This window comes from Sander lucioperca, chromosome 20 (genome assembly GCF_008315115.2).
Source record: "Sander lucioperca isolate FBNREF2018 chromosome 20, SLUC_FBN_1.2, whole genome shotgun sequence".
Classification (NCBI taxonomy): Eukaryota; Metazoa; Chordata; class Actinopteri; order Perciformes; family Percidae; genus Sander; species Sander lucioperca.
The window spans coordinates 23,588,946-23,603,497 of record NC_050192.1 but is presented as its reverse complement, the minus strand read 5'-3'; the positions used below and the strand labels follow the sequence as shown (position 1 = coordinate 23,603,497).

The window sequence follows — 14,552 nt, the reverse complement described above, 5'->3', positions numbered from 1 at the left end:
ATGAACTGCTAAAGAGAGTTTGAAACTTAAGCCTGTTCTTTTACTGTAATCCTTTAAACCTCGTTTCCTGCCAAAAATGTTAAAATCCATGTCATTACCTCACACATAATAGGTAAAATATTCATTCCTGTAATATGAACAAAGAGGTGCTGCCTTTAGCAAACACTGGTGAACCAGACATTGCCAGTTATCAGAGTGCAGAAGAATAAAATGATAAATGTACATGAACCAGGATGTAGTTAGTTATTTTTAAGTTTGAAAGCTGAGGGAGAGTACCCCATGACGTTTGAAGACCTGCAGCTACTCAGATTTCTTTTCATGCAAAGATTATACTTAGAACTGCAAATTGAGTTAAAAAGCTTCTTAACCTAAATCAGTGAGGTGGTAAACGGATTAAATGGCTTATCAACACATCAGCCACCCTAACCCACCACCCGTCAATTGAAATATTTTGAGCCAATGACGGTATATGACGGTATGTGATATAATTGTGAACAGTGAACTATTACTAAACTATAACTGCAGTAACTTGGGATTGGTTGAAGGTCAAACAAAATTCCAATGTAAGTAGTGTATTAAGTAGCTAAATACAATTGCTACTCTCAACATAAAGGAAATTAAGAGTCAATAAAAGTAAAGCACACTACATTAAGAATTAAAACACCACATCATAGACATGGGAAATATGTTTGGTCTGTCAAATAAATTATTGGGTATATTTGGATGAAGCAAGAACCCATTAATAAACTCAGAAATAGCATTATCAGTGGAGGAATATAACTAAGTACATTTACTCAAGTACTGTACAAGTACAAATTCAGGATAGTTGTACTTTACTTGGGTGTTTTCAACTTGTATTACTCAATAGTTCTACTCCACTATATTTCAGAGGTAAATATTGTATCGTAAGCTGAAAACAGGGCTGTTTTCTGACACAATAAAAAGTTGATGTTTAGTGATAGCGACCCTACAAACGATTTGATGATCCTACAGAATATGATGCATTGCTGTAGATTAAACTACCCAACAGTAAATAAAGGAGTTAAAATGAGCACAACCTTGAAAATCTACTAGGGGTCCACGATTCAGAAAATGTCATGATTCGATTCAATATCGATTTTTAGGCACAAGATTCGATTCAAAATCGAAAAAATTTATCAGAGCATTGTTGATGAAAACAGCTGCATGTGGCTGCTGGACATATGGTTAATGAGAGCAGTGAAACTAAGCTGTAACGTTGCAGTAAATGCCCCATGAAACAAATGTCCCATAAAACAAAAACAACGTTACATATAAGAGCCCATACAATTTTGTTAAACTGCAGAGTTGGGCGATAATTCTCATTGGTCAATGCTGGCGACCTCTTTAATTTTCAGCATAATTTGCCTTGATTTTAAGCTAGCTAGCGTTAAGTCAGAGTGTTGGCAAAGAAATTTTTTTTTTTAGTTTCGCACATTGCAAAATATATTATATTTTTGATGTCTTAAAGCTACATTAACGTTACTAGGAGGCAGAAGAGCTTTAAACGTACAATATGTAACTTTCTACCGCTAGGGGTCTCTCAACCAAAACAATGGATTGTAAACACAGACGTTTGATGACGTTGGGAAGCTGCGTGGAATTATGGGAGTTTTTATTCCTAAACACTATCGTCGATTAGAATCTTTTATTTTCTTTTTTAATTCTTATATACAGTCTATGATTAGAATGCATCACGGACGAGTTTACCCATTCAAGTTTATTCACGTTACATTTAGTAACATTTATTCATGTCATGCTAATAAAATAGCTGCAGTTTCCCCAACATAATTACGTTTTTCTTGATTCAATCTGTATTGGTAGCTAGCTGACCAGTTAGCTAGTTAGCCAGGGCTAACGTTATCAGGTTTTAGCTGCTGGCTAATCATTAGCCAGCAGCTAAAACCACACTATCACAGTATATTTCACATGCCAATGTCACCTTTTGGATTTTACCGGGCGGACGGGGTTTGTTGCAACGCTAGCTAGCTACTCAACGAGGCTGAGAAACGGGTGTGGGTGGGGATTGGCAGGGGGACTCTCCGCGACGGCGATGATGTTCGATTGCCGTTGTCAGCAGCAGGAGAACATCTCCCAGCTGCCCGATCTCCCCCTTCACTTTTCTGTTATCTTAACTATTCGTTTTGGTGCTTAACCCACCTTTTGTCTGGTTAATTTAGTTAGCTAACTGTAAAGACAGCTAAACGCAAAGGGGGGAGAAATTCGGCAGGGAGGAGATTTTCGGTACAAACACCGGTAGCTAACATTATGGATGGCTGATGTTGTGACTAGGATGCGTCGGTCTGCTATTCTGTTTCCCGACGCTTCATTAAACTACCGTTAGCATTGTTAGCACCCGGCACCGGCTGGGGCTAACGGTAACTAGCTATTGCTACATGTCCCGGCTGTGTTGTCAGCTATCATCCCGAATGAAGTCTCTGTGCCAGGGGAGTGAGGCAGGCAGAGCAGGGTGTGCTAGCTGGCTAAATTAGCATTAGATTAATCGTCTATCTAGCTATACAGCTACCGTTAATGTTACTAGTGAACTTATTCGTGGGTTAGCGCAGTACTACTTTTATCCATGGTCAAAACAATCATACTACTAATAACGTTATGAGCGTGATGAACGATGTTGTAACCCTATAATGTTATCCACCAATCATTAGCTAGCATTAACGTTAGCTATTTGTCAACCAGCACATACATTGTAGTAACATTAAGCTGGATTAATATTGATATGTATCAATAAATAAGGTTTCTGCTGTATTACTGTGTAGCAAAGTGGCATGTAATTAATCACAAAATGATGCCTTTTGGCAGAAAAAGCAGTGTTAGAAGTATTATTTTCTGTGACATTGTATGATTTACAATTACTCTCAAACGTAGCATCTGGGTGCTCGTGTTTTGACGGAAGTTACGAGTAACTAGATGGTGAAAGGTTATATGACGCCACTGACGGGCGACTAAATGAAACGTGACGTGTCTGAAAATAAAATAACAGATTTCTCTGGGTTTGCCATTTGGTGGAAACATTTGGGATAGTGTAACTACACAACTCAAAAAAATATATAACTTAGGTATGGTCGTTTTTAGACATTTTATAGCAGAAAAGTTACATATTGTACCTTTAAAACAAACTGACAGCCAGTCTTGACATAAAAAACAACATATTATCACCTTAAAAGGCTATGGCTAAAGTATAAAATATAAAGTATAAAATATAAGTGTCAGCAAGCAGTTGCATAAAGTTAACTTTAAGTTAACGTTAGTTACTTAGCTAGCTAGCTACATTTAGAAGACTTGGAGGAACATTACCTTGAATCCTGTTTTTTGTCACCAGCAAAAGTAAGTCCAATATTCACTGTCCATTTCTCACTGGTTTGGTATTCACAAACTCCAGGAAAATATACCTGGGTCTTTTAGCTGGTGGCTTTTCGGCTTGTTTTCGACTGTTCACCAGCTAGCTAGCTAACGTTAAATGCTAACTTGCCATTTGTGCTGGACATGTAACGTTAACGTTAGCATACAGAAGATTTATCCGTTTTTTTTACAAGGTTAATCAGAGCAGAGAGACTGAACATACAGTAAAGTGCTCTAAAACCAAACAAATAAAGACGCTAAAACAAGCTAAAAAGTTGTGTACAATTTCAGAGTTGAGTGATAATTCTCGTTGGGTTTATATGTTGCTTTCATTTTAACAGACCTGCCAACCTTGAAGAGTACAACCCAAAATTAACCCAAAATTGCGTCTGGGCTCCAATTATTCAATACTGCAATGGTATTATCTTCCTCTAATTTGCGGAATATGCAGGTCATTAACTGCATATGGACCAAAAAAAACTAAAAACTGATAGACTTTGGGGTCAGAGGTGCTTGCAACTGATGGTTTCGAGTGGGGGGCGGGGCGTAGCTAGGCGGAACGAGGGAGAGAATACCATTGCAGTATTGTACTGTGTGAGCTCAGATGCAATTTTGTAATTTTCTAAATTTCTGATCCTCTGAATAAAAACAGAAAATTGGAAAAACAGTTTAAAGATCCATTATTTTAATTTGTCAAGGCGGAAAAAAAAATAAAAAATTGGATATTGGAACCCATTTTTCTGTTTTTCCAAATGTCCGTTTGTGCTTAGAAAATTGAACTGATAAGCGTTACACTGACCCACATGGCGTCTGCAATCTAAAAATGTAGGTGGAGAGGGGGGACATTATGATAGGCTACTATGAGTAGGTCATATTCCTGCATATTGTTACAAATATTATGAATTACGTTCACACACACGCACGCACACACACACACACACACACACACACACACACACACACACACACACACGCACACACACACACACACACACACACACACAATTCATTCAAAGGAAAACTATATACATGTAATTTATATTCAAATACATTGTTAACACATAGTCTTCTAAGTAATGATTTACTCATAAAGCAACTACTAAAAAAGCACAAGGTTGAAGCCTGGCAGAGACACAATTATAGGCTAATAAATAACATGGGTCAGATATTTTCAGATAGGCTTTTAAAAGGTTGACATGGGTGACATTGCATTATGTCAGTTGCCATCACATTGGCCTAGCAAATAGCCCTATTGTATGCTATGCATCATTAACTGAGCTCATCACAGCTGGACCTTGACAGTTATGATGTCAAGGTCATTATTTATGTTCATAAATTAATTTAGGCTAAAAAATAGCCTAACTGTTACCTTTATCTTACGTTAATCAGCACCTGGCCTGTCTAAAACCTTCTAGTTTTCTAACCATTCCACCACTTTTCTAACTGCCCCCAATTAATGGGAAGGATGGCGGGTGTGATAGGCTAGCCTATTGACACTATGAACGTTTTTTTCTTATCATCCTTTTATTTTTAACATTATGTTTCGGGGCCTGGGCGGGGAGTATTTGCAAGAGTGTATCGCTGCAGCCTGGAGACCTCCTGTCTCATGCCCCTCCCGTCTCATGCCTGGGCATGTCCAACGGTAAATTCAGATGTTCAGAATACGACGGCATATTCAGATGTTCAGAATACGACGGTAAATTAAGATGTTCAGAATAGCCTACGAAATTGTGAAGTCACGGTTAAGTTAGTGAGCATGGGAGGCATGAGACGGGAGGTATCCAGGCTGCAGCCATACCTGACTCAGTATTTGTGTGTGGGACTGTGTTCGTTCGTGACTGATATCAATGTCTGTGTTGCACACGGTGCAGAACGCGTGATGAGGTAGCCTGGACATGTGGAGGCAAGGCCATCTCTCCCGATAGCTGTCAAGAAATCGTTGTGGTTTCTGAACCTTTTTTTGAGGCGGTTCAGCCATGGCATGCAAGTTTACAGTTATTCGGCCAGCCTGGCTTGCTTGAGGCACTGAATTGAATTAAACGCGCAAAGCATTTGGCTAGGAGGGGCAGGTGGGCGGAGGGTTAAAATGCAGCGCTCTGAATGGCAGAAAGCTTTTCACTCCACTTACACGCTGTGGCTCCATACTGTCTATGTGTGGCTCAGCAGCAGAATCAACATCATAGATTGCATGGAAACTGAAACCGGCGAAATGAAAGATACAACAAAATGCGTACCTACAGCAGCGAATTGTACAAGCGTACTTAAGGGTAAAATGCGTGCAGAGTACGAAAATGCGTAGCTACATGTTGGCAGGTCTGTTTTAAGGTAGCTAACGTTAAAGTTAAAGAGTGCCTTCCTCTTTGGTGCCATTTTGGCAATGGTAGTAGGAGGTCGGACTTTTTTAGTTCCGAGCATAGGTTCTGAGTTGTCTGGAACGCAGCATAATTGAACTAGCTAGAAAATTGTCTTTTAGCTGGTGGCTGTTCGATCTTGTTCACCAGCTATCTAGCTAGTTGCTAACTGTGTCTGTTTGGTGGTGGACAGGTAACTGTTAGGATACAGAAGGTGTATCAGACAGTGAGACTGAACTGTACTAGCTAGAAAAGTCAAACAATGAGCTAAAAGGAGCTAAAAAGCTCTGTGTAGAACTGGAGTTTGGTGATAATTATCAGTGGGTTCATTACTATGTTCATGTCACATGTAACAACCATTTGATTCATGCTGATAAAGTATAAAAGTTGTTGATATTGAGTGTTGAAGCTTTAACATCATTCCAAAGCATACAGCAGACATTTTGACTTGTAGCCTGTAGGAGAAAGTTTTTAATTACACCTGTGCTATTATTACTACTACAGTACAATATTATTATATGTCAAAAATGCCTGCTGTCAAACAGATACTGCTCTGTTACCTCAATGGGAACTGTTATTACAAAATTATCCCCTCCACAGGTTCCAGACCGGTCCTTACACATAGTTTCTCCCCCAGTTTCTTCTTTTTGCGGCTGGTGTACACAAAGACAGACGATTGGGTTTTCTTAAGCCCTAGTTTCCCTGTAATGTTTTACTTCAGCTAGCCCGACAGACTTGGTATGTGTTTAGTGCAGCAATGTTCATGGGGGTGTTTTGAAGATTAGGTTTGTTGATTATGAAAACTTGGTAATAAATGACTCAGTTGTAGGCTTGGCAATCTGACAAACAATCAGGATCTTTTAGCTGGGGGCTTTATGGCTTTGTTGGACACAGACACAGAAAGCCAGTGGTGTCTCATGTTGCTTCATGGCCAGGTGTATGAGGTTATAGGAGAGCAGCACCTGTGTGTGCTTTCCCTAGTATGCAATAGGCCACAGTTTACACTGTATGTTTTCCTCCTAGGAAAAAAATGTGCTCAGCAGATTTTCTAGTAATGGAAGATTTTGAGAAAAATTAGATATTAAGTGACCCAATTAAAGAGGAAAGAGTTTAGTTTTTTTTTCATCCTCCCCATTAGGAGCACAAATGTGTTTAGTAAATGTAATGGGAATCGGAGCATGCACTTTCAAAATTCCCTCCCCTGTGTATGACTGTGTGGAAATGTATTGAGGCTATTGGTGCTAGGTTGCCAAAATCTTAGCTGTGATCATATAGGTACCTTATTTTACAGAATCTCCCAGTAGTTTTCAAGTGTAAGACGGATCGACAGAATGACTGACGCACATCACCACCCTTGGGCCCTGCTACTCAGCTGGCGTCACAAGGTTCATTTCCCTAAAAGAGACATTATAGGTTTTTACCATGAAACCATGTACAACATTATGTGTGCAGGAAACTTGTCCCATTATTGCCCTCCTTCTCTAATAGGCTCAATCATGAGCCATTATGAGGCTGTACTCATTCTCCATTTTGTGTGACACCACTGTCCACATATTGGTGCCCTCCACACATAAATGCATTTACAACCATGTCTTTTCTCCAGGCTGCATTTTTTCTCAGATTACTTTTTCTGTGTTATAAACCTGGTCAGTATAGCCTACTGGAGAAGTTAGGCAATGATAATGGTCGAGTGTGTGAAGGAGGGAGTTCTGATAATGAGAGACTAGTGTTTTTATTAGTTCATGGAGACATGTTGTTCAGCTTTTAGCTTCAAAAGGACAGTTAGGCTTTAGCTTGGGTTCAGATGAGGGTAGCTGATTTGATAATCAATCGTTTAAGAAATTTTTTCAAGCAAGAATGACGACCATTGCCTTGTTACAGCTCCTTAATTGTGAGGATTTGCTGCTTTTCTTTGTCTTATGTGATAGTAAACTGAATATATTTAAGTTGTGGATAATTAGTTTTATCAAATAAGCCATTTAATCAATATGGTATATTCAGTAATGCTGGTTAGTCTGATAAGGTAGTTTTGATTTCAAATTCAGATCATTGTGACTCACTAACTAACTCTCACAAAAACTAAACAATGGCTGAACTATTAATTGATTAATCAAAAAGATAATCTGCAGATTGATTGATAATGAAAGTAATTTAAAAAAAAGTATTGTGTCACATTTCTTCCAGCAGTGATCGTCATGGCTGAAATGTTTGATATCTGAAGACAACCCCGGTGACAACACCATAATTTCCTACTTAAAAAGCACTGAAATATACCACGGCTACCCAGTTCTTTCATTAATGCGTATGTATGTTTAGACAAGGTTATCAGCTGTACAGAGATGTTATTGCCCAAGAAACCTCCAGTGTGAGACGTCCCCTGACTATCATGGACCTGTAATACTAGAGTCAGACCTGCAGGGGGCAGCCGTTTTTCTATTATGCCAGAAGCAGCCTGTTGTACAGTAACAGGTGAAATATAGTGATATAAAGCCTATTTGAAATGTGTTTTTTTTCCATCATCAATCAATTCTACTGTATATTTAACAGACATAGCCTACTGTAGTTTAATATATAGGTTGCATGAATCTGTATCTATATGTAGGTAGCATATGTTACGTCGTTATGACATAGGCCTACGTTTTAATAGGCTACTTTGTTAGAACTTAGATTTTGCTTGTACCACAAAATTAAATGTCACAGTTTTCATAAAGCCATGCATCATGATCAACAGTAAACAGCATACATGCACATTTAAATGCTCTATATTTATATTTCAATATGGATTTTAGTGGAGCCTATATTGTAGGCCTATTGTTTTCTATTTTCAGTAGGCCTATAACATTTCAATGATTTAATTGAATTGTAGCAGACTAAAACCTCGCCGTAAATGTTCAACTCCAGCATCATGCTTCCAAAACAATATTTATTTGCGTCATGCCGACGCTAGTAGTGACGAACTGCTCCACTACACGCCTCCTATCTTACCTTTCCTCCCCACTCTTCTTCAACTCTCCCATCAGGACCACATGGACGTGACGCACTGATACACACAACCCCGGAGAACAACTTTATCCAGCAGCCAGCGTTATATTTGCGAGTGGTTGTGGATAACCGACGCGGCAGTAACTCCAAACTGAGGGGGGTGGGGCGGGAAAATTAGTTAAGTGTGTTTTTCTTTTCTTTTTTTTTGAGGCATCAAAAACAACTAAGCAGCCCTTTCCTGTGTTGTATTTCCCATATGTCGGGCAAACAGGTCGACCATGACTACAATCTCCGTAGTATGAACAACCTGATGGGCGAGCGGTGGAAGAAAGTGAGCGACGGAGGAGAGCGGAGTCTGATCAAGGCTCCGTCCAGCGCCAGCCTCAGCAGCCAGGGCGCCTCCGCCGCGACCTCCACCGCAGGTGCGCCAGCAGCACCCCCCACTTCCACCGGGGACCTGGAGAGGGCTGCCCGCAAGCAGTTCCAGCAGGATGTCACGCCCGGCTTCGTCTACGTCCTGGCCGCGTTCTCCGCCCTGGGGGGCTTCTTGTTCGGCTACGACACCGGGGTGATCTCCGGAGCGATGCTCCTGCTGAAGAGGGAGCTGGACCTGAGCGCTCTGTGGCAAGAGCTGCTCATCTCAAGTACTGTGGCCGCGGCCGCCCTGTCTGCCCTGCTGGGCGGCTTCCTCAACGGGCTCTTCGGGCGCAGAGTGTGCATACTGCTGGCCAGCTTCTTCTTCTCCGTCGGTGGGATCGTGCTGAGCACCGCCCCTGGCAAAGAGGTCCTCCTGGCGGGGAGGCTCATCGTCGGAGTGGGGCTTGGTAAGATATGTGTTCAGCATGCTCTCTGTCCCATCAGTGTGTCATAACCAGATGCTTGTTTGAGCATTTCCCCAGTTTTTCTTTTAGCCTAAATTCCATTTTAACCCAACAAACTGTTGCGTGTTGTGAAAGCAAGTAAAACACACTGGATTAGTGTTATGTAATTGTAAAGTACTGTCACACTACTAGCCTATACATCAACACTGTCACTGATTAAGTTGCTCTTAATTGGAAACAAATCAATTTATCTCACCCCACTGGCAGCACTTAGGCTACAATGCTAATGGTTGGCAGACTTTATTGATTTTAACATTTCCCTGTCAGAGTTCAGAGGTCAGAATCCGCTTAAGTGCACCTTGGCCACAGGCCTCAAAGAGAGAGATTTTTGGTGTCAATAAGGTCACTGATGTCAGAGTTGCATTTATCTGATTGGCTCCCTCCCTCCTTGCTTCTTCCTTCCCTGCATGAGCTCGGTTTTCTCCTCTCTTGAATCATCCCTCTCTCTGCCTGTTCCTCCCTCCACTCTCTGCATGCTTTTACATGCAACTCGCCTTTTGATCAGAATTCAATGTACCCCAAATTATTTATAGTGGCTGTTCTTACTCATGAGGCACATCCTCTGTGGAAAGGGCTGTTAAAACTGGCTTTCCAGTCTGAGCGCGACGTTGATGGCACTCGTCCGCCGCCTCCTTTGAGAGTAGTAAGCGCTCTCCTCCGCGCAGATGAATCTTCAGAAAGGAAAACATTGTAACAATTTATGTTACAAATTTATGATACTAATTAAAACAGATGAGATAGGCTTTGTTCAGAGTGCTTAGAGATTGGAATGTAACAGATTCACAACACAGTAAATGGACAGTTATCAACCATTAGTTTTTATGGCGATGGTTGCCCATCAACAGCCAGTTTGAATTTATAATATGCATGTACTGTAATGTTAACACTAAACAATTGTGGCAGTAATGCCAGTTGAGTGTTTTTGATTGTTTATAAATTCCAGTAATGAAAGGTAAGGGAAAGAAAAATGCAGATAGTAGGCTATGTGGGAAGACCAATCACACGGGTCATTTCAGCTGTTACATTATAAGTGTCTGTTTCATTATAAGTATCCCCTCCCCTTGTGCCATTGCAATCTTTTCCCATACAATCATCTTTATTACACAAGCATGAACAAGCTGGCCGTGATCGATAATTAACACATTCTGGCACCACAATTAGCTACTGGAGATGCTAATAAGGCAACATTTTCATTGCATGCAGTTATTCTGGTGAAGCCCGTCACCTGCACACTCAACTTTAACGTGACCGCCAGTTCTCAGGAAAGCTAACTGCTTAGCATGTCTGAACTGAACTTGCCAAAAAGGTCATCAGAGCTGTTTTTACACCGCCAAGCCTTGCCTCCCTGTATTTCTACCCATAACCGGACCTTGTTGTTGATCTGACCTTTGCCTGAGAACAGGGTCTGTTGTGTGATACAAGCTGTTGCTATAGCCTGAGCAAGCAGATGGGATTGAACCAGACTGTTTGAAATTGTCATGTTTTTGATGAATCATTGTCAACCCTCTCAAAGTAAAGGTGTGGACACGCAGAGCCGATAATCGGCCGTTGGACAGTCTGGCGAGGTCAGCGCTCGAGTCTGTTCGGTGCCGTCGTCCGTCCGAGGGGCCGCCGGCCTTCATTTTGGCCGATTTGACATGTATAATTGGCGCGGCGGGCACTGCCGGCAGTCGGACTCAAATGACCCATCTGATTGGTAGAGTGCTAACCCGGAAACGGGGAGTGGAATGAGCGTGACTAGAGTCTCTCAAAATCTGACGAAAATCTTTTAAGCTGACCTTTGTTGATCTGAAATGAAGACAGATTCAGCAACTGCACGGCCTATTTCTCGCTTAAAATGTTTTCAGAAACGTCTCGTCTCTTTGGTCCACACCTTAAGAGGCTTTCTTGCTGCACAGGATAGTTGTAGAAAGATGTTTTAATCTTGGAGGAGAAATCGTTCTCTCATACTCGTAATCTGTCTTGGATGTGTGATTTGTGATGTGTAAGGAGGAGATATATTTTATAATCAAGCAAAGGAATGTACTCCAACCAATCTTGGACTAGACTGAGTGACTGCCCAGGATAGGGGCAACTTTGGGGCAGCAAAAACAAACTGTGGACACAACAGTGACATATTATCAAATTTTAAGTTGATATAGCGACTTTTAGTAAGCCCGGCCGATATCGATGTTTGAGAGTTTAAAGAATCCTATCATGAGATATCAGCCAGTGGTAATTTTCTTTACACAACCCATAACACAAATAAACATTTTTGATTAGGTTCCCGTTACATTTTTAACAGTTGCAGCCAAGACATATACAGGGTATGACATCTTACTGTTGAAAAATAAACTTGAAAGATAAGAAAAGCAGCAGGTTGATGAGCAAGCTTTACTGCATTTTTGCTTCTCTGTAGAGAGTTTTACTCCATTTCCAAGGACAGTTGAGTAGACAACCTATCACAGCTACCAGTTGATTCTTTCTGTGTTCTCTGTGTGGCGACGGTTCAATTTAAAAGGTTAAAAAAGAGCCGTGAAATGTTTTTCTTAAAAGAAATCTGCTCTGATGCCTTCAGCCTTAGTTAGTCATAATCCATTCTGTCACACACAGACACACAAAAGCACACACCCTCACAGTGTGTGTATAATAGTGTGTGTATAAGTTTTCTTGCTAAATGATCCAGCAGTTTCAAATGTTGTAGCGAGGTTAATTACATTGTGATAACATTTAATTATTACCTGGAGGTTTGATAATTAATTGGTGGGTTTATATAATTAAATCGTCGTAACTAGGTGGAAGCTAAGTGTAGACTTATTGAGGAGTTTGTTCATGTGCATATTGTTGTTCTGTAAGGTGGAAATCACATCACTAAAATGTCAAGTGTTAAAGAAATGAATTGGTTTCGGCTTGACATTTGTGCATTTTATAACAACTTGAAGTCATAGAATTTCATGACCGATTTGAAGTTAAATCATAAAAACTGCCACATGGTATAGTATGGGATAATTCGTTTTTACATAACAATTGTCAAAATCCAATGTGATATTAGGCACACTTTACTGAATTTAATTAAGAAAGGGCACAACCTGCTTTTATCACTAAATTCGATCAGCGCTCCCACCACTTTATTTGGGGGAGTTTTTTTCTTTTCCTCGCGCCACATTTTCGAGGATGCTCCATTAGCCACTAATTAGCTTCCTCCATCACAACCAGCTACTTAGTACCAGAAAATGTCCTGCCTGCGTCTTTGCTACATCACAGTGATGGAAGGTCTAATGAAGTTTCTCCCTCGTACTCTGATCAAGCGAGTCAGTCCCGAGCTTTGTACTCCATGCCTAGAGGCTGCCTTCACAAGACCAGACAGATTCTTTGTTTAACTTTGCTGTACTGCTTTGAGGCTGAGCCCGACCAAACAATGACTTTATGAGGGTGCGTGTGTGAGAGAGAGTGTGTGTGTGTGAGTGTGTGTGTTTGGATAACGGAGTGCTGGGAGCTGTCCCCTGGTGCTGAAAGGAGAGCTCATTAACTAGAAAGGGAACACATTGCGAATGTGTTTGTAAGGGATTAAAATCCAAGCAAGTGAAGAAACCTGGCCTTTGGTTAAGGTAATTTAGCTTGTTTTCAGTGCACTTTCAGTTCCAGTGGGGAACTTCAGAGGAATATGAATACTTGAGATGGCTTCGCTTATATCAAAATAATGTCACTTGACTCCAGATATGTCCTCTTGGCACCTCTGTTGTAGAAATTTGGGAAATGTGACTCAGCTAAACAATATCGGGGCAACCAGCACAAGCCGCCTAAAGTTTTCCAAAAAAATGTTGTTTAACAAAAATGATTTAATAATGCTTCTCTCAAAAAGTAAATACAGACATGAGACCCCTGAATAAGCTATTTTTCTAACTAACTGTATAGGGATATACTTTCACATTTACAGGCATTTTCCTTTATGCAACATCAAAAGAAATACAGACAAGACATAACATATATGTGAAATTATAGAATTAGCAGCTTAAAAATGAATACATTCAGCATTTTTAAAGCCAATGCAAGATAGAATGACTGTAAAGCTTGACTCTAGGCCGAAAACACTTAATTTCAGACTGTCAATAAGCTAAAGCAAATGTGTACAGTATTTGACCTTTTTACTGGCCTGTAATGGTATTACCTTTAATGGGCTCTGACATAATGATTTTCCCAGTCACCACCTGCAGCAAGATGTGAAATGCAAATGATCCATTACTCAGTAAATACATCAACATCAGCTGTAGTATCTCACTCATAGGCATATGGGCCGTGTGCGGCAGCAGGCGTGGCTTGGACGAAGACAAGCTGGTGATACATATGGCTGAGATAATTAAAACAGGGGAACATGGAGGAAAACAAGCAAGAGGGAGGATGAAGAGGTCCGGCTGTATGAGGTGAATACAGATAGAGGCATTACAGCAGAAGTCTTGTTTGTGTTAAGTGTGTTCAAATCTGTACGTACTGTATATATCCTTTCTGTGTGCGTGCATCTGCATAATGCCATCTGAGTATACAAACCGACAGTGCAAACACACAGACAGAATATAGCTTTTAGAAGCTGTTAGATAGGAGCCAAACTAGATTTCATAGCATTTGGTGATTGCTTTCCCCGCCTGTGAACTGCTCTGCAGATTGGCATAAAATCTGCTGCTCTGTCTGTCTGTTGAATCATTACACTCAAACTTGATACTTATTCTAATATAATATACCACTCTTTAAACATGCTAGAACGAACTGCATTCAACAATACAGTATAGCATTTTTTTTTTTTCGACAAAAAATTCTAGAGCAAGGGCCACTTAACATCCTTCAGCCGCATTTTGTGGCCCTCTTCAGCGAATGGAGTTTGCTTAATTGCCAAGGAGATGGTACAGGTGACCTAAATATGGTATTCCAGTTATGTGATAACAGGTGGTTGGATTTGGGGAAGGGGGGTATTGTGACCCATGGCATG

The 14,552-nt window shown here is 40.6% G+C and overlaps 1 protein-coding gene across 2 annotated transcripts in view; it reads left to right on the top strand.

The window, feature by feature from the left end:
* Positions 1 to 3,246: 3,246 nt before the first annotated feature.
* Positions 3,247 to 14,552, top strand: part of LOC116054706 (proton myo-inositol cotransporter) — a 74,953-nt gene continuing 63,647 nt past the window's right edge. Inside the window, exons 1-3 of one of the 2 annotated variants that reach the window (XM_031306386.2) lie at positions 3,247 to 3,363; positions 7,021 to 7,114; positions 8,983 to 9,535. In XM_031306386.2, the coding sequence (XP_031162246.1) occupies positions 7,061 to 7,114; positions 8,983 to 9,535 (607 nt within the window). In that variant the 5' untranslated portion in view covers positions 3,247 to 3,363; positions 7,021 to 7,060. Of the gene's footprint in view, positions 3,364 to 7,020; positions 7,115 to 7,913; positions 8,032 to 8,749; positions 9,536 to 14,552 lie in introns of those variants that run through there. The other variant, XM_031306388.2, reaches the window with a different exon arrangement.